This window comes from Octodon degus, unplaced genomic scaffold (assembly GCF_000260255.1).
Source record: "Octodon degus isolate 3935 unplaced genomic scaffold, OctDeg1.0 scaffold00210, whole genome shotgun sequence".
Classification (NCBI taxonomy): domain Eukaryota; kingdom Metazoa; phylum Chordata; class Mammalia; order Rodentia; family Octodontidae; genus Octodon; species Octodon degus.
In genome coordinates this window covers 3154494-3176051 of record NW_004524786.1, presented here as the reverse complement: position 1 = coordinate 3176051, position 21558 = coordinate 3154494, and the positions used below count along the sequence as shown (strand labels likewise).

Below are 21558 nucleotides of genomic sequence, written 5' to 3'. Positions count from 1 at the left end.
CCGCCGCCCCCCAGCCCCGCGCCGCTGGCCGGGCCCTCGCTGGTGCGGCTGGGGGACAGGCGCACACCGGACGCGGCCGAGCCCAGCGCCTCCTTGCCGCTCTCCTCCTCCACGATCTCATCCGACTCCTCTTCGCTGGACGAGGGGTCCAGCATGGTGGCGACTTGGGAGGGAGAGGGTCCCTGGAGCCCCCGGCTTGGGGTGCCAAAGGTGGGGGGCGCTGGAGGCACCCGGGGGTCGGTTCTCGCGGGTGGGCGCCGCTCCCCGCGACAGGGAGCGCGCGCTGCAGCTTAGCCTGGGCCGCCGCCGCTGCTTCCTCCGCCCGGCGATCCGGTGCTGGGCGCAGAGCCGAGCCGAGGGAGGAGGAGAAAGCGAGGCGCGTCCGCGGACGAGGTGGGCAAGGGCGAGACTCAGTTGCGAGCCCCGAGCTCAGAGCCCGGTGCCATCTGCAGCCGCGGAAGGAGGCGCCTCCAGAAAAGATGCCGAGTGTTGCAAGCTGTCGGTGCAGCCGAGAGCCGAAGAGGCATCTTGCCGATTGGGGAGGGAGCGGCGCTTACGTGTTTATTGGCTTAACTCTCCCGTGTCCGCGGCGGAAAGGGCGGCTGCAGGGCTGCGGGCGGGAGGGCGCCGGGCGCGCCCGAGCTCCCGGCCTCCGCGCTTCTGCCGCTCAGGTCGTCCCGCCCTCTCTGCCTCCTCCCGTTGGGATAATTTCCTACTCGATCCCGGCTCTCATAGCCTCGCCCTAGGTTTCCCCCTCGGGGACTAAAAAGTTCTTAGGGGAAGGAAAACCAGAGAAACCAGCGGCGATTTCTTGCCTGCGGAGAGCAGGCTATCTGGAGACGCTAGGGCAGGCGGTCTCAGCGGAAGTCGAGAGATCCCAAGCGGGAAAGAAAGGGTCCATCTCCCGGTTCCGGCTTCCCTCGCGGGACGTGGGGGCTGGGCAGCTCGCCGGTCCCCGCGGCCACCCGGGCTCCAGCCGTGTGCGCCCAGTGTGCCCCTTCCCATCACAGTGCAAGTGGAGTTTAAGCTACCGGTTTACGGGCTGGGCAGCCGGCTAGTTGAGTAGAATCCTGCTTTTTTTTTTTTTTTTTTACCTCCCTATGCCAGGATAAACACTTCAGTTCCCCAGAACCTAGATTACTTTTCCGCCGAGGTGAGGTTACCAGAGTGATAGGGTTTAGGGTTCCACACTGTATCCGTTCTGGCTCCTGGGAGGACGTGAGTGGAGAAGTGGGGACCCCCTGCCCCAGATCAAAGACACTCCACGAACGCAGCAGAGTCAGCAGCTAAGGCGTTGATTGGGGGCACTGTCCCCACCCCTGTTTATTGGGTTATCTATCAATGCAAAGCAGCAGATGGTGCCTTCCTTCCCGGCTCTCCTTTATTTTAGGCCGAAGAACCCAGCGCGAGGAGCTGGCCAGCGTGCTGAAAGAAATCAGCGACCAGCACAAGAAAACAGACCGCCTCGCTACCTTTGTTTGGACCTTGGGCTATTTAGAGACCTCGCTCAGCGCGCCCCTCCCCCGTCTTCTGTGTTTGTGTGTCTACGATTGACATCATAATTGTCTTTATGCATTTGCCACTTCGCCTTGCGCTTTTCCGTAGGCGCTGACTGCCCAAATGAAGCTTTCTGGCTAATGTGTCTCAGACTGAGAAGAAACTCAAACGCCTAGTTTCATATTTACTTCAAAAATTTGGTTCAGTGTTTTAACTAAGTAATGTATGGCTCACCACTGTCTCACTTCAAGGACTCAGCTTACGAGGTCATCACAGTGCGGTATCACTTTAAAATTTTAAAACTTGGGCAATGGGGGTCCTGCCCATTAACTCAGTTGTTTAAGTGACTGCTTAAACAAAGTAATCAGGATGCTGTGGTTTGATCCCCAGATCCTCAAGCCTTACCAGACCTGCCCCGAAGGCATCCTGAGCCAAAAAAACAAAAAACAAACAAAAAAAACCACTTCTAAAACTTGGACAATGGAGAAACTGCTACATTTTAGCAGTCCTCACTTTATAATTCCTATAAAGAGGAAAAATATATTTTAAAAGTGTTTTACTGGTTGTCCTGGGGAAAATGTAGTAGGCCAATCAATCACCCATATTTATCAAGCATTTTTCAAAATGAATACTGTTTTAAGTGCTTGGGGCACATAGAATTTTTAGAAGACATGCTGATGTGCTTGTCCTTTGGAAGAGGCAACCTTAGTGAAAAAAACTGACAGCCCTGATTTCAAGCCAGCATAAAAAGAACCCCAGGTTAGTAAGCTGCAAAGACTTGCATGATTATGACTTGGCATGGAAGGGACTCCTGCTTCTGAGAGAAGAGCGTGACTCTGTAGGAGGCTGAGGCAGGGGGATTGAAAATTCAGGTTCTGACTGGGCAACTCAATGACTTAGCTAGACCACGTCTCGGAATAAAACAGTGCAAAGGCCCTGGGTTAAATTTCCGGTATCAGAGGAGGAGGTGATGAGGTAAAGGAAGATTAAAAAGGAGAAGGAAGTGGTGGAGGAGGAGGTGAGGGAGGAAGGATGGAAAGGGAGAGGGGGAGGGGAGAAAAATAAAATTTCAAAGGAAGATGCCACGTGATACAAGAGGAGTCGGTGCCACACAGCTGCTATGATAGGGAAAGGAGTAAGCAAGAGGCCACAGCTTTGCAATCTCAGGAGGCAGACAGCTGAGCCGAGAGGACAAGCTGAAGCTAGAATTCATTCAGCCGTTATTTTGCACATAAAGAAATGAATTAAGTTAGCTAGGATTATTTGCTGATCAAATATTTCTTCCTTAAGCAAATTTAGACGTTGAAATAATATAACATCAGGATTTGGTGACAGAACAATCATGTTTGCTGGATTATGTGGAATTTTTCTCATGCTGAAGTTAAGTTTTGTTTAGTTGTGTACTTAATTTCAGAAATTTTAGGAGGTTGCATTTATTTCTTCCTTATAGTTATTAATACAGAAGCTCCATGTCTAACTTTCGTTAATCATGCAAGCCTTCAAGTTAGTTATCATATATAACATCATTTAGATATATCTAATGATCTTTTCAGTTTTCCCAGGAGTATTCAGATACTTAAATAGATTTTACTAGAAATAGCCTTGTAAAAGTTTTTAAATGTTATGTACTCAGATGTTGCTTACCTCAAGCAAATGTCAAACAGTCCAATGTCCTTGGAGTGATGGTAACCCTTTGTCACTGCTGAAGGCTAGATATGCCAACCAGAGCTCCTCGGGTAACTGAATCAGAAGTCGTAGCTTCCCTGAGATACACTCAGCAGAGGAAGAGGGAAGATGGCCCCGCAATACATCCAGAGGCTCTTAGCTGTCACTGGCTTCCTGATAACATCCATTTTTTTAAAAAAATATTTTTATTTTTATTTGCTACAGAGTACCACTCCGCAGTTCAGGCTTGTAGCGACCCTCCTGTCTCAGCCTCCTCAGGCTGGGATTACAGGTGTGTGCCACCTTGCTTGGTTTTGGGGCCAGCATGGCGTGCAGTACCCGGGATCAAACTCAGGATCATGTGCCACACAGGTCCTTACGCCACTGAGCTACATCCCCAGCCCTAACACCCATTTTTAGTATAAAAAGTACAATTACTTTATAATTCTTATAAGCAAGTAATATAATATACATCTATAATATATATAATTTTTAAGAGAATAATAAATTAGAAATGATACAGAATTTCTCTTTAATAAATGGTGCTGGAAAAACTGACTTTCCTGTGTTTATCACCATTCACAAAACTACAGTCAAAATGGATCAAAGATTTAAATATTAAAATAGAAACACTAAATCTACTAAAGATGAAACATATTTTGAAAACATTTTTTTTTCTGGAACTGGGGATTGAACTCAGACCCTTGCGCTTGCCAGGGAAGTGCTTATTCTACTGAGCCATCTCCCAGGCCCTGAAAACATTTTAATGGCTTCCCTGGAACAGAAGATAATAGCATCCTACCGCAGATTCCAGTACACTTGCACTTATGGCCTCCAACACACTCTCCTGCATCCTTGGGCACGTGCTCTCACATTCAGCTGGACTTTGGAGAAAACATGGATAGCCTCAAGGTACTGGGAGGCATTTCCATCAACCATATGGAGACCACATCATAACACAGGAGGTATAATACAGCATTTAGTAATTCTACAGGCAAAATACAAAGTCTAGAGGAAATTGAAATGAAAGACGTTAAACCAGGATATCTCATAGGGGTCTGGATGACCCCCGTTCTCTGAGGTGTTGGCTGTGCTGTGCAGAAGCCACAAGTTTGAGGAAACAGCTGCCTCAGTGGGACTTATGTCACTCATAAAACATTTTTTTACAAAACATATTTCTAACAAAGCTGGATGAAATGTCTATTTTGGCACAGGTTTGTTACTAGTAAAGTTTAGCTGATAAATCTTTTCAAAATATATTACTGAATTTCATTTATTGAGATGTAACATTTTCACATGATCAATATATTCTAAAATCTTTCCATTATAAGCATATTTCATAATATTCAGCACTGGATTAATGTGAATGTTCTGGGATGCCTCAGGACAAAAGAAATGCTTGACCTTTCCACCCAGGCTGTTTTGCCTGTGCTGCTAACAGCAGAGCTACCCTCAGCAAATTATTGAGTGCTTCAGCATCAGTGTTCTTACCTGTAAAAGTGAAATACTAGGACTCGTTTCCTTTGGAATGGCAAAGAAATTAAATTTCATGTATATACAATGTAATGTTCAGCAGACTTTAGCTCTACACGTTTTTCAAGGGATGGGAGCATGACTTGTAATAGATGAGTAAAAATTTGACACAGGTAATCAGAAGGAAAAGACAAAGCACCCCTTCAAGTAATAAAGACATAACGGAGTCTTAATAATAGAAGATGTGTTCATTAACGTAATCAAGTCAGTTTTCAGGGTCTTAGAGAATAATCTGTTTTGTTTTAGAAACCTTTTCACCATTTCTCTTAACACAGTGATTCTTGCTAACACAAAATAAAGGACTCAGGATGGGATTGAAGGCATAATTGCCAGAAGAAAACTAATAAAATCAAGTCACAGAAGACATCGTTCATGCCAGGCAGCGAGATGGTGATACTATTTGTAATTCTTCTTCTTGGGAAATGAGTGTTTTTACTTAATTGTACTGTTAATTTCTACTGGTCTATTGAAAGAAACAGCTGATGTTGAAAATTTTTTTCTTTTTAATTTTTTGACCAATTTTGCATACTTGTATCTGAGAGTCGAAACAACTAATTTGAAGACAACATGCAACATAACAACATTGTTGAGTTCTTGTCATTTTGTCTAGTGAAATTCTGTATCATTTCTAATTATTTTACTATTATTTATTCTCTGTAAAAATATGTTTGAAAAAATAAAAAGTGAAATAGAAAGCTCATTTTACAGCTAATGTTTAACTTGCATATTTCTTAGATATGCAGTTTCATTTAACTGAAGATGGGGTTAGATGTGGTTTGGATTAGAAAGATGCTATGTTGGCACTTACCTGGAGGAGATGGCAGGTTCTGTCATTTGGAATCAGCTGAGACACAGTGACATGCCAGCATACCATGGCAGCTCAGGTGATGTTAGATAGGTCAGTTGTCCGCTGAGCCCAAGTCTCCAATTAAGTTTTTCCCTCTCTCTCTCTCTCTATCTCTCTCTCTTTCTTTCTTTCTTTCTTTGAAACAGGGATTGAACTCAGACCCTTGCACTTGCCAGGAAAGTGCTTATTCTACTGTGCCATTTCCTTAGCCCATTTTTCTTGACAAGTGCTGGTAACAGTGCGTCTCCAACTCATGAAAAGAATTCTCTACAGTTATTGAGTCGTATTTCATTGCTTTTACAAACTACAGTAGCTTTCGAAGGGAAGCATTTCTGTGGGTTGTAAATCTGAAATAATGCCACTTTCATATGAGCAAGTTTGGTTTCAAATAATTAACATTGGAGAGACCCTAAATTTAGGCTGCTCATTTTAGGCTTTTGGAGAAACAAATTGAGTAAGTAAAGGAGATTGAAAGGGGCTTATTAATGAAAGGAAAATAGTTTAAAGATGTGAAAACTGTCCCTGACCACAGAGTAGCTACTACCACCTGGGCTGGGGTCGCTAGGGATAAACGTACTGGGAGAAATGTCCTAAATTAGCTCTCAGTTTGCTGCCTACGTGCCAAGCCAGGCTAGGCGAAGAGGCGGCTCTTGATTCACACTTCATCCCTGCTCGCAGTAAAGGTCCTTCCTCTTCTTTTTCCTAGCGTGAGTTGACTCCCCTTCTGCATTGGGGTCATTTTTCCAGTCCATTTCTGTAAGAATTCCACTATTTTCCTCATTTTGATTACATCAAAAATGACTTTCAGCCCCAGTGTGAGTGACAATAGTGGTTAAGATATTAACATGCTGTCGTTTTTCACTCAGAAGCTCTCATGACAATAAGTCCCTTGTGAAGACTTGGGTTTGCATTGAGTCAGGGCTCGCCATACTTCAACCACGGACACCCGAGTGTGCGAAGGTCACTCCTGCTGTCCTTCGTCCCGTGTAGATCTCGAGAGAGAGGTACAGAGAGCAAGAGAATGTAAATGCCCCAATTCCAGTATGGCAACAACTGGATTAGGGCTCCGTATACTCCCAGGACAGAACTCTGGGGATGTTACAGTATTGGTTCTAGGAATTTTAAGCTTTCTATTTGGGTAGAATTGCTACCGTCATTAGATAGAATTCATATCTTGGAATTTTATCATCCTGTGGTCAGTTGCAAGGTATAAAAAATTGAAATAACAGTACAAATAGGCCTGCCTACAGGAAGATAGAAAGACCTCCCAAATCTGTAGGTCTTCACTCCCGTCACTCCAGTCACATGGAAGAGATGTTCATGCAAGTGACACTGCACAAACACCCACTAGTAAATATGACTCGACTGACAACTTCACATGATCAATGATTAATATTGCTTCTTGCAGAGCAGATGGGAGAAGGTGGAAAATGGGCTTGGGGAAAATATCTTTCTCCTCACCCATTAATAGATTTTCCTCTATAGTAAAAGATAGATTGACAAGAAAAAAATGTAAAAATTTATTACAGAAAACTTCTGAAATGAACAACTAAAGAAATAAGGACTCTCATGTATGTCGATGCGTGTGATGAAATGACATGTGGACAGTCATGGAGGCAGTGGGGACTTAGCGTGGCCTGTGGCTTCAGATTCTTCTCTGTGAATCTGTATCCTGGGAGAAATGGAGCTTTCTTGCCTACAGATTTAAAGCAAGCAACTCTCACATGAAAGTCTTATACAGAGAAATCCTTCCAGGTTTTATAGCTTCCTTTATTTAGAGAAGAGTAGGAGAAGGTGAAAGTGGCCCTCTGCCTTTGCTCTCAAATGCCAAGGTATCATGTTTTTTTTGTAGAGTATCTTGGACCTGGACACTTTTTTCCCTGTGAGATTGTAACATGAGATGCCATTTTTCAGAAAGAAGCTCAGCCTCTGGGGGCCCTGTTTTTCTCTCAACAGTAGACTTCTCTCCATCAGTGGTATTTGTTGAGAATTCTGGCATGATTGATGGCAATATCATTGCAGGAGATAATGTACTAATATTAGTGCCTAGAACCAAGTCGAACCTTGAGTAAAGCTCTGAGGAATGTCTACTGGAAACAGGCTATGTATAACCATCTTTCTTTCCACATAACAGGGATAAACCTCATATTTTGGAAGGCAAAGGGGATGGTGTTTACTAGGGCCAGGGAGAAACTTCTGCCCCTGAACAGAAGGGCCCTCTGGGACTTGCAAGCTGCGCCAGGCTATTAGGATCAACCTCATGGCCGCAGCGAAGCCTTGGAGGCAGTCTGGGGCTGTGCCCTCTCAGTGTACATTCATTAGCTGTTCCTTCTTCAGCCACACTGACAAATTATTCTAAGAGGAAGAGGGTGAGGAAAAGCACAGTGACAAGGAGGTAGGTGAGAAGCGTTGGACAAGGCATAAGGCATGCTCTGACAGTGCACTTGAGATCTGCAACCATCAACTGCCATCAACAGCTACCTTCCTGTCACTGCATTCTTTCATGCCATAAGAGGGCCATGCAGGCCTTCCTTGGACTGGTGAAAGGCAATCTCTATTTGAACCAGCTCACTGTAGGAAAAGCAATGAATAGTAGACAACATTTTGTTTAAAGTCTGCTCACAGTGCAGTTGACAGAAAGTCAGACCAAAATCATAAGTGCTTACCTTTTTTGCATCATGATTATACTATCCAACAACATGAAAGCCCTGTGATTCCCTGCAAGGCATTGAAGTAGCACAGAGTATTCACTACCCAAGGACCATAACCCAACTAATATTTCCATATAATTTGTGTAATAGGGAAAACCTTACTGTGAGATGAAGCTTTCAGGCAAGGGGTTGGTTAATCACGTAAGACACAGTGATCATTTTTCCCAGCCATCCATATGCATAACCCTTGGTGACTTTTCAGGCAGTTGGAATGACTTCATCTTGGGTTCAGTTATATGGTCAGGCTACTCGGGGCAATGGAGTCTCCTGTCCTTTGCTGGCATGTTGCTAGTTAGGTGTTGAAAAGGGATGAATGTTCATTTGTGCCCATATTCATGGTCATCACAAAGCTCCTAAACTAGAAAAAAATTGCAAGCTATATGTAAGTTTAGATTTTCCCCTGGCATGTAGGTGCTAAAGGTATTTCTAATATCCCTACAACTTTCCTTCTATTTGTAATTATTAACATACTCCCAAGGCCACTTACCTGGCTTGTCTTCATAGTTACTCTTCTTACTGCTCTGTATTTTATTGATTGATTGATTGATTGATTGATTGATTGATTTTTCATTACTAATGCTTAAATTTAGGGCCTTCAGACTGAGCTACATTTCTTGCCCTTGTTTTCTGTTTTCTATTTGATATGAAATCTTGCTAAATTGCTAAGTTTGCCCACATTGAGCTCTTACATGTGATGCTCCTGCCTAGGCTTCACAGAGCGCTGAGGTTACAGTGTATTCCAATGCCTACCTCTGTATTTTTAGTTCTTATAGACAGTTCATTGGTTCTTATTTCATTCACTTAGTTATTTCCAAGGTAAAAAGGAGCAGAATGAAGAATCTGCACCTCCCATTGTTGCAGTCTGAAGGATGCCAGTCTGTCTTTCATACCAGGTAGATTTGGGTTCAAACTATGGCTTCATCAGCTGTGTGACTGTGGAAAAAATGGCAGATGCCTCGATCCTCCACCCTTCGGCTTTGAAACTAGCAATGAATCTCAGCAGATGCAGCATTTTGTGATGCTTAATTGAGTTAATTATGTAACATGCTGAACAGAATGTCTGGAATATGTCTTGGAAATGGAGGCTATGGCTGATGTAGGGGAATGAAACTTGCAACCTGAAAGGTGCCTGGGATGAGTTTGTGTTCTCTAAAATTGAACGATAACTTTTAGGAACAAATGGTGGTGAAGAGCAGAATATGTACTGGTGAAAGAAAGCTTCTGTCCAAGAGAGGGACAGAAGGGGGAACTGAGTGAGTGGGTTGCCCCAGGAAGCTGTCTCTTCCAGATTTTTTTATAGGGCAAAACTATGTGGGCTTAAGGTGGAGAAAATGGGAACCCACTTAGGCGGGCATGAGGTGGGACAAATCTATGGTCAACCAATGAGATTACAAGCACCACTGCTCAGGTGAAATTGGTGAAATCCAGTACCAAATGGGGAAGTGAGTCATTGAGCAAGTGGGCATGAATACAGAACAGGATTTTGTCCAGTAGCCGGTAGGGGTTGGCTTAGTGACTCTTCCTGGCTTCCTCAAGGTTATGATCAATCCCGGATGCTCATCTTCGGGAGGTGAGCATTTGTTCTATCTTTGGTGTCCAGATCTGGCTCACAGCAGGAGCATCCATCTCTCTTACAGCTGTAAGGCATCTTGTCTTCTGTGGCATCTCCTTCGAGGGCCTGGCCCTTCCTGGGTGCCTATCACATTTCCATCTACCTCAGCTTCCTACCACATTATCTGTTATATATTGCATTAATTTGTGTTCCACTAGGTAGGAGAATTACACCAAGAAATATACTCAGCATTGTGTTTCTGCAGCAGTCAGATCCTGATGGAAATCCTCTACAAAAATTCCTTTGTTTTCAAGAATTTAACCTTCCAGTCCCTAATAAAGAGATTCGATAGAGACAGCTTATAAAAATACACAAAGTTATCATTAGACATTTTATCAAAATTCATCTCAGGAAAAACTTATTTGCTGAGTGACCACAAAATAAGATGCTCTAACCAGACTTGTAATGAGGTTGACATTCCTGGAAGAAAAAAAGAAAGAAAAGACTATTCAAACATTGCTTTTTGAGGGCTCAGCTAAATAGTTTCAGACAGAGCTTCCCCTAGCTTGTATTTGCATAACAAAAAGATGTCCCCACCTTCCTATAGTCTTATTTGAAGAGCCCAAGTGGAGTATTTATTAAACTCTCGATGCAATTAAACCTTTTGTGAAATGTTTGTTTGATCATGAATAGAGGTGAGTCAGAAAGTCTGTGAAGGAACAGAAACATAAAGGGACAGACACAAGAAAAGCATTCTCATATTTAGTAATGACATTCAGATGACAAAAAGGACTATTTTGGAGTTAGGTGGAGCTTTGCATTGAGTGTGTTCATCACTAATATTGTTTTTTTTTTTTGTTTTGTTTTTGTTTACTGCACTCATTAATTCGACCAACTAACATGTCCTGATGTTGGAAGATTTTCTTATAAATGGTGATGAGAACGAGAGTTTTGCTCTCGCCTAATCTGCCTGGATTCTGAAAGTGCTTTCTTATGAAAGGAAAATATAGTGAGTCCTCAAACAGTAGTGTGTTTCATTGACATAACAAAGCCAGAACTTTACTACAGAAAGATGCTATAAAATGTTTCCTTAAATTCCACTCCAGACATGTAAAAGGAAGCCTGGCTCCCCTCTACTATTTTTCTGAGTTGACAGTTCTTTTACAATTGTCTATACTTTACTATAAAAGTTTCAAACAGGTGGTTCCTGAAAAGTTTTTTCAACCTGGAGAGATATTGGGGTGTGGAAGAGAGTTGGATCAAGAAGAGTGGTTTTTTAAACACAAAGGAGAGTGTACAATAATCCAATAATTGTTAGCAATTCTAAAAAAGCCAGAGGAGAGTTACACATTTGAAACTTTGGTGTAAAAGAGAAGAAATTTCTTATTGCTATGGTTCCATACATCTCAATTTCTCAATGCAATTTTTTATTCTTCCACCTGACCTTATTTTTTTTTTTTTTTTGCAAAGGCAAAACAAATCAACTGGAGAGTGGAGGGAGAGAAAATAATAATTCATGTTTTCATGTTCAGGGATTATTTGATTCCTTGGTAGGTTTGTCTTGCTTACTTTTAATCATACCAAAATATTCATAATTTAGAAATTGGCAGGAAGTGAAGCTGCAATCCTTCTGTCCCTCTTGGAACATGTCAGGAAATCAGGATTTTCTCCTACCCCAGAGAGTCCTTTCAGCTTGTGCCAATTTTAAAGGCTGAGGATGCTGAGAGACAAGAATTATCAGGGAAATCCTGGAGTGAGCTAGAAGTGCTGGTGGCTGCACCCCAAGAACGCGCTCCAGGGCCCCAAAGCCGTTCTGCTAACTGAATTGTGGTTGTGTTTATTAACCACTGAAATCAGAAATCACTTGTTGTTGACGTTAGATTGTGTGAGTAGGAACTCCGGTAATCCTCACCATTTACAGCAGGCAGGAGGGATTTGCTAAGTAATCCTGCACTTTGCAGCTCTGTTTTCTTATCATTGACTTAATAAACACATATGTGGCTCCCATGAGGTACCACACATGGTGCTAGATCCTGAACACGTGAAGTGAGATGGGGCCAAGTTTTTTGCTCCCAAGGAACTCATGGTCTAATTGGAACCAACAATAAAAGGAGAAAAGATAGCGACCCTTGAAATGTCCAAGGATAGAGCAGAGCTTTTGTGTCACGGGATTCCCAAGAGGCGTTCTTCCGGTGGGAACATACAGCAGCACAAAGAAGTAGAGGAGCAAGTTGTCAGTGGGCTGCAGTTCAGTATCTCTGAAGGTGGAGATTGCCAGAGAAGAGGGTCTCAGAGCATCTCTGTACTGGCTGAAGTTTTTCTCCGTCATAGTGCCAAGGACATTGGAAGGTGACATCTTCTTCAAAGAAGACGGATGGCAGAGAGTTTTCTAGGCAGAGAGAACTAGGCAAGTAGAGGCTTGGGGGCAAAAGGCAGAGTGGTATGTGGAGGGTCTTCCTCACACTGGAAGCGGGTAGGTATGGGTTCAAACGATCACTTTCTTAGAGCAGATGGGTCTCCTTACCACATGCTTTGATATTTGATTTATATTTATTTTTTCTTTTGTTCAATTTTAAAAAATCTATTCAGTACAGGGTCTACAGGGTCTCACTACACAGATCAGACTCATAGTGATCCTCCTGTTTGCAGCCTCCCAAGCACTGAGAGTACAGGCAAGGGCCACCACGCCCAGTTTCAATCCTCGTCTCAGCGCACCCTGGGGGCCGGCCCAGCACGGGCCACAGGGGATCGAACCCTGGTCCCCGCGTCTGCTTAAGCAGGCTCTTTAGTCAGCTGAGCTGTCTGGCCAGCCCCCTTATTATTTGAATTTTGACTTAGAGTTTTATTGTTAGATTTAATCAGTCTAAGATTAAGCAAAAGAGGATGTTCCCATTATGGAAAATAAAGGTAATTATAAGGGGAGTAAGTGTTGTAGGTGACAATGAAAATGGGGTGGCACGCACACCCTTGCTCACAGTATGTTTGCTTAGCCCGTGCGGTGCGCTGGGCTTGTCGTGGCTAACTGCGTGTACCAGCTGGGGCATGGGGTGCTCAGGCATCTGGCAAGCGTCTTTCTGCTTGTCACTGTGGGGTTACTTTGGGGTGAGAATCACATTGCAGATGGTGGGCTGAGTAGAGCAGATCAACCCCGCAAGGAGGGCGGCCCTCGTGCGATTCGTCGAATAGGTCAAGGGGCACACTGAGCCGGACGAGGGAGCTCCTCCCTGAGCCCTCGCCCTGAGCCGCGCGTCTTCTCTAGTCCTTGCACTGGGCTGCTTCTTCTTCGTGGAGCCCCAGCTTGCTGACTGTAGGTCTTGGGACTTCAGAGTCTCCTGAGTCACTTCTTTCCCACAACTAGGCTCCCTTCCTCCGCTCCTCCTCCCCACGGCCACAATCTGTCTGTTCTGTTTCTTTCCACAGCTCCAACTCACCACCGTCTCCATTCTTTCTGTTTTCCACACAGGCATGTGTCCACGGCCTTGTCTCAAGTCCGTGCTCTCAGACACCCACGCACAACGCAACTCTAGGATTGCCTCTCGACTGCAGGTTGATTTTTTGGTAATTATACAAATTACCGTTCGGTAGTTTATAATTGAACTTCTTTGCCGCAAGAGCCGGGGTTTAGATCCAGACCATACCACCTGTCGTGTACCTGTGTTGTGGTCAGTTATTTCACGTTTCAGGGCTGGAGTTGTCTTTGCTCTGGTTCTTCCTTCCTCAGCCCACTTCGAAGGCCGAGCAGGCAGGCCCGGAACGCTCCCTCCATGCCTCCGGCTGCTGCCTGGGAGGGTGTCATCAGGACTTTCCCTTTGGTTTTGCTTTTCAATGTCCTCCCTTCGAGGAAGGATTTTGAGTGAGTTGCTTAATATCACTGGGTTTTTCCATAGGCTTTACCACTGTTACTCTATCTCGGAGGATGCCTCCTCTGTCTGCTGCCCACAGCCCCTCTGGATCAGTTTCCTCTGTTGGTCAGACAGACCCACTGTCTCAATGACTACTTCACTGTTTCTCAAATTCTCCAAATTTTAATGAAGAATGCTTTGATTTAAAAAAAAATTATTTTGCGGTAGTAGGGGTTAAACCCGGGTCATTATCACTTTTCAACTGAGGTATATCCTCTGCCATCTTTATTTTTATTTTGCTTTTTGAGACAGAATCTCACTATTCAGTTCAGGATGGGCTTGAGCGTACTTTGTAGCCCAGGATGGTCTCAAAATTGCAAGAATCTTCCCTCCTCAGCCTCCTGAGTGCTGGGACTATAGGTATGCATGACCACCTTCTGATTCTTTTTGTTTTGGCTCTGCCCTTTCAAACTACTTACATTTTGGAATTTTTTACCATGAATTGAACTCTGGACCTTGCACCTGCCAAGCAAATGCTTATACCACTGAGCTATCTCCCTAGTCCTCAAACTGTTTACTTTTGATATGGTTTTTCTCTATGTTGCTAAGCTTCCAGGGCTGGACTTAAACTTCAGATCCTCCTACTTCAGCCTACCAGGATTCTGGGGTTACCAATGTGCACCACCATACTTAGTTCAACTGAGAAATCTTAAAACAAGTTTTGTGTTTACTTTGGCTCTCTTTGGGATATTATTTAGCTTCAGAGCTCAGAAAGCATAGTGGCAAAATAACTACTATTTCTGTGATCAAAATTACAGATTATGGGGTGGGCGAGATAGTTCCATGGACTAAAGGCCTGCTTAGGTAAGCTTAGGCAAGTGCAGGGACCATAGTTCAGTTCCCAGCACCACATGCTGTGCCAGCCCTGCCCCCAGGGCAGGTTAAGCAGGCCAGAGTCCAGGCGTAGTGGCGCATGCCTGTAATCCCAGCACTGGGGAGGCTGAAGGCAGGAGGATCAGTACAAATCCAAGCTGCATAGTGAGACCCTGCAATAACCAAATGCATTTTTAATAAAACAAAAAAATGCAGATTATATTCCCTAAAGAAAAAATATTCGCAACATACCACCATCTGGTGGCATGAGGGGCAGCCAGAACTCCAAAGTCGATAAAGCAGTGCTAACCACATAATTCACACAAGTCACTAAGTTGAATTTAAATAGGAGCTTGTGGCTTCTAAGGGCTTCAGCTTCCTGCTGGTCCCCTCTTTACATGTCTCCCCAGGAAGTAGGGAGGAAACAGGAGCCTATGAAGGGAGTGCTCCTCCAGCCCAGGGGTGGGCAGCCTGGAAGCGTGTGAGGAAGGGAGAGTGGCTGGCCAGCTGCCCCTCCGCCGCCGCTGCTCCTCCCTTTTGGCTCTTGCTGTTTTGCTGTTTTCTACTACCATGAGCTGCCGCCCTCTGCCAGGTGCCTCTCTGCCCTGGAGCCAGCTGAGGATGGACTGAAACCTTCACAGAGTTTGAGCAAAATTAATCTTTCCTTCCTTAGTTCTGGGTGCCTTTGGGGTGAACAGCACACCAAACTGAGTCTTAAGGAACGTGTCATTCTGAGGAATCAGAACACAGAAGAGCTCAGCTCTGGGAAGTGGGCAGTGTGCACACAGCCCAAATCACATCCTGCTTCACCTCCACTCAGCTCCAGGTGGCCCAAGGTCCTCCTCCTCTCAATGCCCTGCTCCAAGGTGTCCTCTCAGCTGCTTCCTGCTGGTCCCCTCTTGGCAGCATGATGCCCTGGCGGTTCCCGTGACCCCATTGCCCAACCCCAGCTGAGTGAAGGCGGAGTTACCCACTAGGAGAGCTCCTGCACCTGCTCAGGAATGGGGACCCCTACGTGCGGCACCCGGCTAGATGACCATCCATCACACCAAGGATTCCATCTCACTCCTTTTCAAACTGTAGAAAAATGAGTCACAGCCAAGAAAAAGAATTTTCTTTTTTTCCCAATTGCTGCTCAATGGGAAGCATATCTTAATAAGGGAAAGTTATTTTTAAGAAGTACTTTGATCAGTGGATTGATCCCAGGCCCCAAAAATGGGTCAGCTCTCCCCCTGCACTGCTAAGAGCATCTGTAAGAAGTTGCTAAATAAATGCTGTCACTAGTTTCCACTTGGCATCCTGACCCATGCTTCTCCTCTGCCAAAGACAAGAGATGACTTTGTGCTTAGCCTGGTTTTCATTCACTGAGATTCTCTGACCTCTCCATGCCAGGTTAGGCCATCATGAGCCCCAGAGGAGTTCTCAGACTCAGTCTGCAGTTATTTTAAGAACTGAAATTACATAAACAAGGCTCTTTTTAGAATCCCTTCTGGGGGTCAGTCCCATGCTGGGCATACTTCAAATTGCTGCCTCGGGCATGTGAGTGGCTCCTGCCACTCAGCCCTCCCCGATTAGGGCTCCGGAGGCTGCTACCATGGGAACAGGAGTGCAGGTCATCTGGCACGTCTACTCCACACAGCCACAGTGGAACAGGGAACGTCCTTTTTTGCTTATAAGAAAAAGAATACCAATCCCAACCTGCTACAGCCAATTTGAAGCAAGGCGATAGATGGCTCATACAGCTAAGGGACAGCCGTAGAGCCTCAGGCGCAGTGGGCCTGCCGCTCAGGCTAAACCCCCCACTCCTCCCTTTCCTTCTACTTCTACTTCGCTCTGTGCTGTCTTTACCCCAGGTCAGGCCTTCTCCGTGTGACACCCCCAGGCCACTCCAGGCAATGGGATTTCTGATTGAGTCATTGAAAAAGAAACACTTTTTCTTCCCAACAGTGTCCCAGACCTTTTGATTTAAACCTCATTGGACTTATTTGGGCCAGATGCTGCTTTTACTTGCCACATTAGATAAAGACAGGCAGTGCGTCAGTTAGTCATCCCAGAAGCACACGCTGTCTCACTTACTTTCTCTTTGCTGGGACAAAACACTGGACAGCATAAGTTAAAGGAGGAGAGGCTCACTTGGCTCTCTGTTGTTAGAGGCTTTAGCTGGCGTTAGGCTGGCTGCAAGGCAGGGCAGAATGACAGCAAGGAACAGTCCACGACAGGCAGGCAGGAGGTAGCGAGCCATCCAGGGAGGAGCAAGGGTAGCCGCAGTCCATGTCAGGAATACTTGTGTAACTATGTTCTACCCTCGAGGAGAAGGTGACGTTGCCTAGACATGCGTTTTCAGAGCAGGTCTGCTTTGGACTGGTGATCCTCTGCACCTCCACCAACTGGCCTGGAAGCTAACGGGATCACGCTTTCCCAGTGCAAGGAGATGGATTTGCTGCCTTCTTGTTTTACCTCAGAGTTGGGTTGGGGGAAATTTTCTGCCTGTGCCTGGGTCTATTTGCTGATCTTTGATCTTTTGATGTATCTGGCAATCAGGCAAAACTACGTTACAGTCTGGGGCCTCCTCTGTGCTGGGCTTTCCACCCAGCCGCAAGCCGGATCTAATGTTCTTGTTCTCAGACTTCTTGGCAGTCTTGATTCTAGCATGAGAGCCCTTATTTATCTCTCAGACGCAGGGTAAATGGACCTTAGCAAGAACAGAAGGCTCAGGAGAGGAAGGCAAGCAGCTGAATAGAAAGAAAAGCTCTGTGACCTTGGAGAAGGGCTCTAGCTTCTGGAGGGGATTCCCATATTTAAGGATACTGTTACAAAAAATAGCTTTTAGTTACTGAGGTCCTACTGAGTACCAGATCACTGTGTGCACACTTTTGGAGGCATGAGCCCTCCTCAACTGTAAGGAGGTCATAAAAGTAGCTGTATCATTCCTTTCCTGGAAGCTGAGGTTCAGAGGCCAAGAAACAAACCAGGATGACCCGGACAGCAACCACAGCTTCTGGAGGCTGGTTTGCCTCAGTCTCTGTTCTCAGGCATCTTGCCTAAGCTAGTATTTTTTTTTCTTTGTACTGGGGACCATATTCAGGATCTCGCACTCTCCAGGCAAGCTCTTTGCTGCTGGGCCATATCACTGGCCCATCTGTTGTAGTTTTGGTTCTGCCAGGCATGGATTTCATTTCACTGACTGCTAGGAGGCAAAGAGAGATCAGCGTTATCGATGCCTCCTGGGTTCTAGCCCAAGGTTCATTCCATGACAGTGAGTAGCAAAGAGCGGAGCTCGGCTCCCAATGAGGGTTTTCATAAACAACTTCCTCTCCGAGGGCATTTGAAAAACTTCAGGAGGCTGCATCATTGTCCTGGATGTCCGGGCGCCGAGTTTTCTTCTGTTGAACTAAAACAGTAGTAATCTTACTGGCAGAAGACTGAGGCAAGAGGATCACAGGATTGAGCGAAGCCTGAGCAGCTTAGTGACTTAATGAAACTGTCCCAAACAAAAATGAAAAAGGGTGAGGGATGCAGCTCAGTGTGAAAGTACTGCTTGCCTTGAGAAATGAGTTAGGGAGAATTGCTTCCTTTTCAATTTCACTGAAGAGTTTGAGAAGCATTGGGATTAAATCTCCAAATTTCTTGTGGAATTCAGTTGTGAAGCCATCAGGATCTGGGCTTTTCTTTATTGGTAAGTACTGTTTTTTTTATTACATTTTCAATTTCATTGACTGATACTGGTTTATTCAGTAGTCTTCAATTTGAGAGAATGACCTTCTGCTCTTTCTCTAGCCAGGCCTCTTGAGATATCTGTTATCCAGCCATGCAGACTTAGATTGCCCCAACGAGTTGTTTAGAAAACTGTCACTATTTTCAAAGCTTTCTCTCTCAAAAGAGAGGCTTATTATTCCTTTATCACTTAGGTGCCATCATTACTCAAGATGGGGAAAAATTAGAGACAGGCAATCTCTAACCGTAGCTCTTTCTATTTCTTCCCTTTTATTCAGGCTACTCAGGGCAGGCAGCGCTCACACCCTTAATCCTTCAGGAGAAGGGCTCTAGCTTCTTAATCCTACTGCCCTTGATCATAACACTGCACCATGAAGTAATTCCAACATCACATGCTCTAGATCCGGCCACGTCTGAAAGAGCCCCACCTGTGACCCCATGACACTTTATGGAGACATCTAAAGACAATCCATGACATTCTGCCTCTGGACCTCGAAAGGTTCATGCACATCCTTTTATGAAAAAGGCGTTTGATTTATCTTTGATAGTTGCCAAATCTTAACAGTTCCAACATTGCTGAAAAGTCAAAGTCCAAAGTCTTCTCTGAGATTTAAGGCAAACACAGGTGTGTGGCTCTATTCAAATGAAAAAAATAGTTAAGGATGTCTAGTTTTCAATGGCACAAGATAAGACATTGCCCAGCCACAAGTTACAAACGGGCATAGCAAGAAGTGGGGGGAAAAAGCAAGAGCAAAATTCAGTCAAGCAACCCTTAAGTTCTACTTGCAGAATCTCTAGAGATCTCTGGCAAGTTGTGAGCTCCAACGAGTTTCAGCAGCTCCACACCCCCGGTGTTGCCAGTAGTTGTAGCTCCATGGTTTCTCTGTCTTCTGCTTCCTTGCAGTTTTCTTCAGATGATCCTCATTTTTACCTTCTCAGAACTTCTGTGGTCTCTGCTACACTTTCGGTTGCACTGTCACAGTTTCACACACCTTCCTCTCAGGGGCACACTGCCTGGCATCCCAGCCTTCTCCGAATTCTGGGTGAAAGCCTTCCTGACACCCACAACTCCACCATTCTGAGTGTCCCTAAAGCCAGCACCTTGTTAATGATACCAAGGTCTGCCATCAGCTGGAGCAGTCACCAGGATTCCCTCTCCCTTTGCTATAGGGGCTTAGTGCATATGAACCAAAGCCCAGGGACCAACTTCCTTAGCCCGCTACTATCCTAGAACATGGTATTCTAGGGTTCTCTTCTTCAAGCAAAGTCTTTCGCCTTTGTAACTCTCAGGCTGCAAAGGCTGGAATCTTGCTGGTTCTTGTGATGTCCTTGGGATGCCTTTTCTGTTGTTTTCTTCTGAAATATGTGGCTTTTTCTTGCTACACTTTTCATTGACCAATTTATCCCCTGTTCCATCTTTTAATGTATTTAGTACAGGGTCTACAGCGTCTCACTATGTAAATTGGACTCGTAGTGATTCTCCTGTTTTTAGCCTCCCAAGCGTTAGGATTACAAGCATGCGCCACCATGCCCAGTCTCAGGGTTGGGGCTGACACGGCACAACAGGGATTGAACCTGGGTCTCTGCATCTACCTAAGCAGTTGCTTTAATCTGCTGAGCTATCTGGCCAGGCCCCTCTGCTACATCTTAACAGGCCACAGTTATGCTGGAGCTTTCTTTCTGGCCCAAATCAAAATGTTGAAAAATCATTCCATTGGGCTCTTTGCTTGTGATTCTCAACATAGATCTGGCTAAAAGCCTCCAAAAGTAGCGATGGTACTGCCTCACCAGACTGCCTTGAAATTTCTTCTGCAAGATTAATTAGTCCATTACCCTTAATCTCAGTCTCAGGTAAAGTCTTTAGACAAAACAAAATACAAACAAACTTTCTGCCAAGAGAAGTATAACATGCATTGTCTGGAATCTAACAACCAATGTAGTCCTTCTTCCCAATGGAAATCACCTGAGCCTGGTCTTTACCATCATGACTTCTAGTCCACTTCTGGCTGTCTGAACTCTGACCAGACTCTCCCACCAAGTACAGCCTCAGGTGTTCCAGGCTGAATTTTTCAGCTGGCCTCTCCAAACCCTTCCTAACTCTTTTCCTTCCCACAAGCCAGCTCCAAAGGCTCCTGAGCCACGTGGTCAGGTACAGTCACAGCGCAGGCCACCACTTCCTTTGTAACAATTCTGTCTTAGTTATTTCTCATTGCTGAGACAAAATACCCAACGCCTGAAGTCAAAGGAAGAAAGGTCTGTTTTGGCTCATAGGTTGTAGAAGTTTTAGTCCATAATCAACTGGCTCCAAGGAAGGGAGGCATGGCAGAGAAACCTCACAGAGGAGAAATAGCTCGTGGTGGGAAGAAGGTAGCAGAGTAACAAGATATTGTCACAGTCTCTCTAGCCCTTATATTTTACCTATACTACTTGAAGTGGGTGACTCTCATGCCTTTAATCCTAGCACCCTTGATCCTAGCATTGCACTATAAATCAATTCCTGTATCAATATGCTCTAAGGGCTGGCCAGATATCTCAGTGGATTAGAGTATCTGCTTAGGCAGATGCAGGAATCCACACCCACCGTGCCAGCCTTGCCCCCAGGGTGCGCTGAGATGGCTAATGAGACTGGGCATGGTGGGAGACCGAAAACAGGAGAAACAGTGTGAGTCTGATCTGTGTAGTGAGACCCTGTAGACCTTGTACTAAGTACAAAAAAAGACCCCTCAAAAACCAAAACCAAAAAAACCCCAAAACTTGCTTTAGATCCAGCCACCTCTGAAAAAGCATCACCTATAACCACATCAGACTTTAAGGAAATAGCTAAACTCAAGCAATATAGTGTATAAATCTCCATGGGTCCCAAATATTAAAAGAGTAATAGATGCTTGTATTTTGTAGTTACAATTACTATATGCCTGGAGTGAAATGTGGGTTACTCCTTGCAGTGGATTTCCAACTGGTGGTCAACTCATTACGCTCAGCTGAATTAAATTATTGTGGTACTGGGTGCAGGAGATCCACCGAGGATTGTTGCCAGCAGCATAAAATCAAAACAGGAGAATCTTCTGGAACTCTGTTAAGGGTGCTGTTTGGAGAAGCTGTTGGAGCCGTGGAAAGCTTCTAGTTCTCTTGGCTGTTCTGCTGCAGCACCTTGCTACGCTGGCTATCACAATGACCTTTGGGGGAGCTTGGGCCCTTATTGCTTCCTGGCTCTGGAGGGGAAGATGGTGCCCTGCTCAGCCTCATGAGGCTTGTCGCATGGGCTTTCCTGATGGGGACTCAGCTTTCCTCATTGCTGGAGGAGCTCGGGACCTCACTGTTGCT

General features: G+C 45.1%; 1 protein-coding gene across 1 annotated transcript in view; it reads right to left on the bottom strand.

Annotated features, from left to right (window-relative positions):
* Cadps (calcium dependent secretion activator) overlaps positions 1 to 155 on the bottom strand; it is a 489489-nt gene extending 489334 nt beyond the window's left edge. Inside the window, exon 1 of the mRNA XM_023704988.1 lies at positions 30 to 155. Coding sequence (XP_023560756.1) covers positions 30 to 155 — 126 coding nt within the window. The remainder of the gene's footprint in view (positions 1 to 29) is intronic.
* Positions 156 to 21558: the final 21403 nt, after the last annotated feature.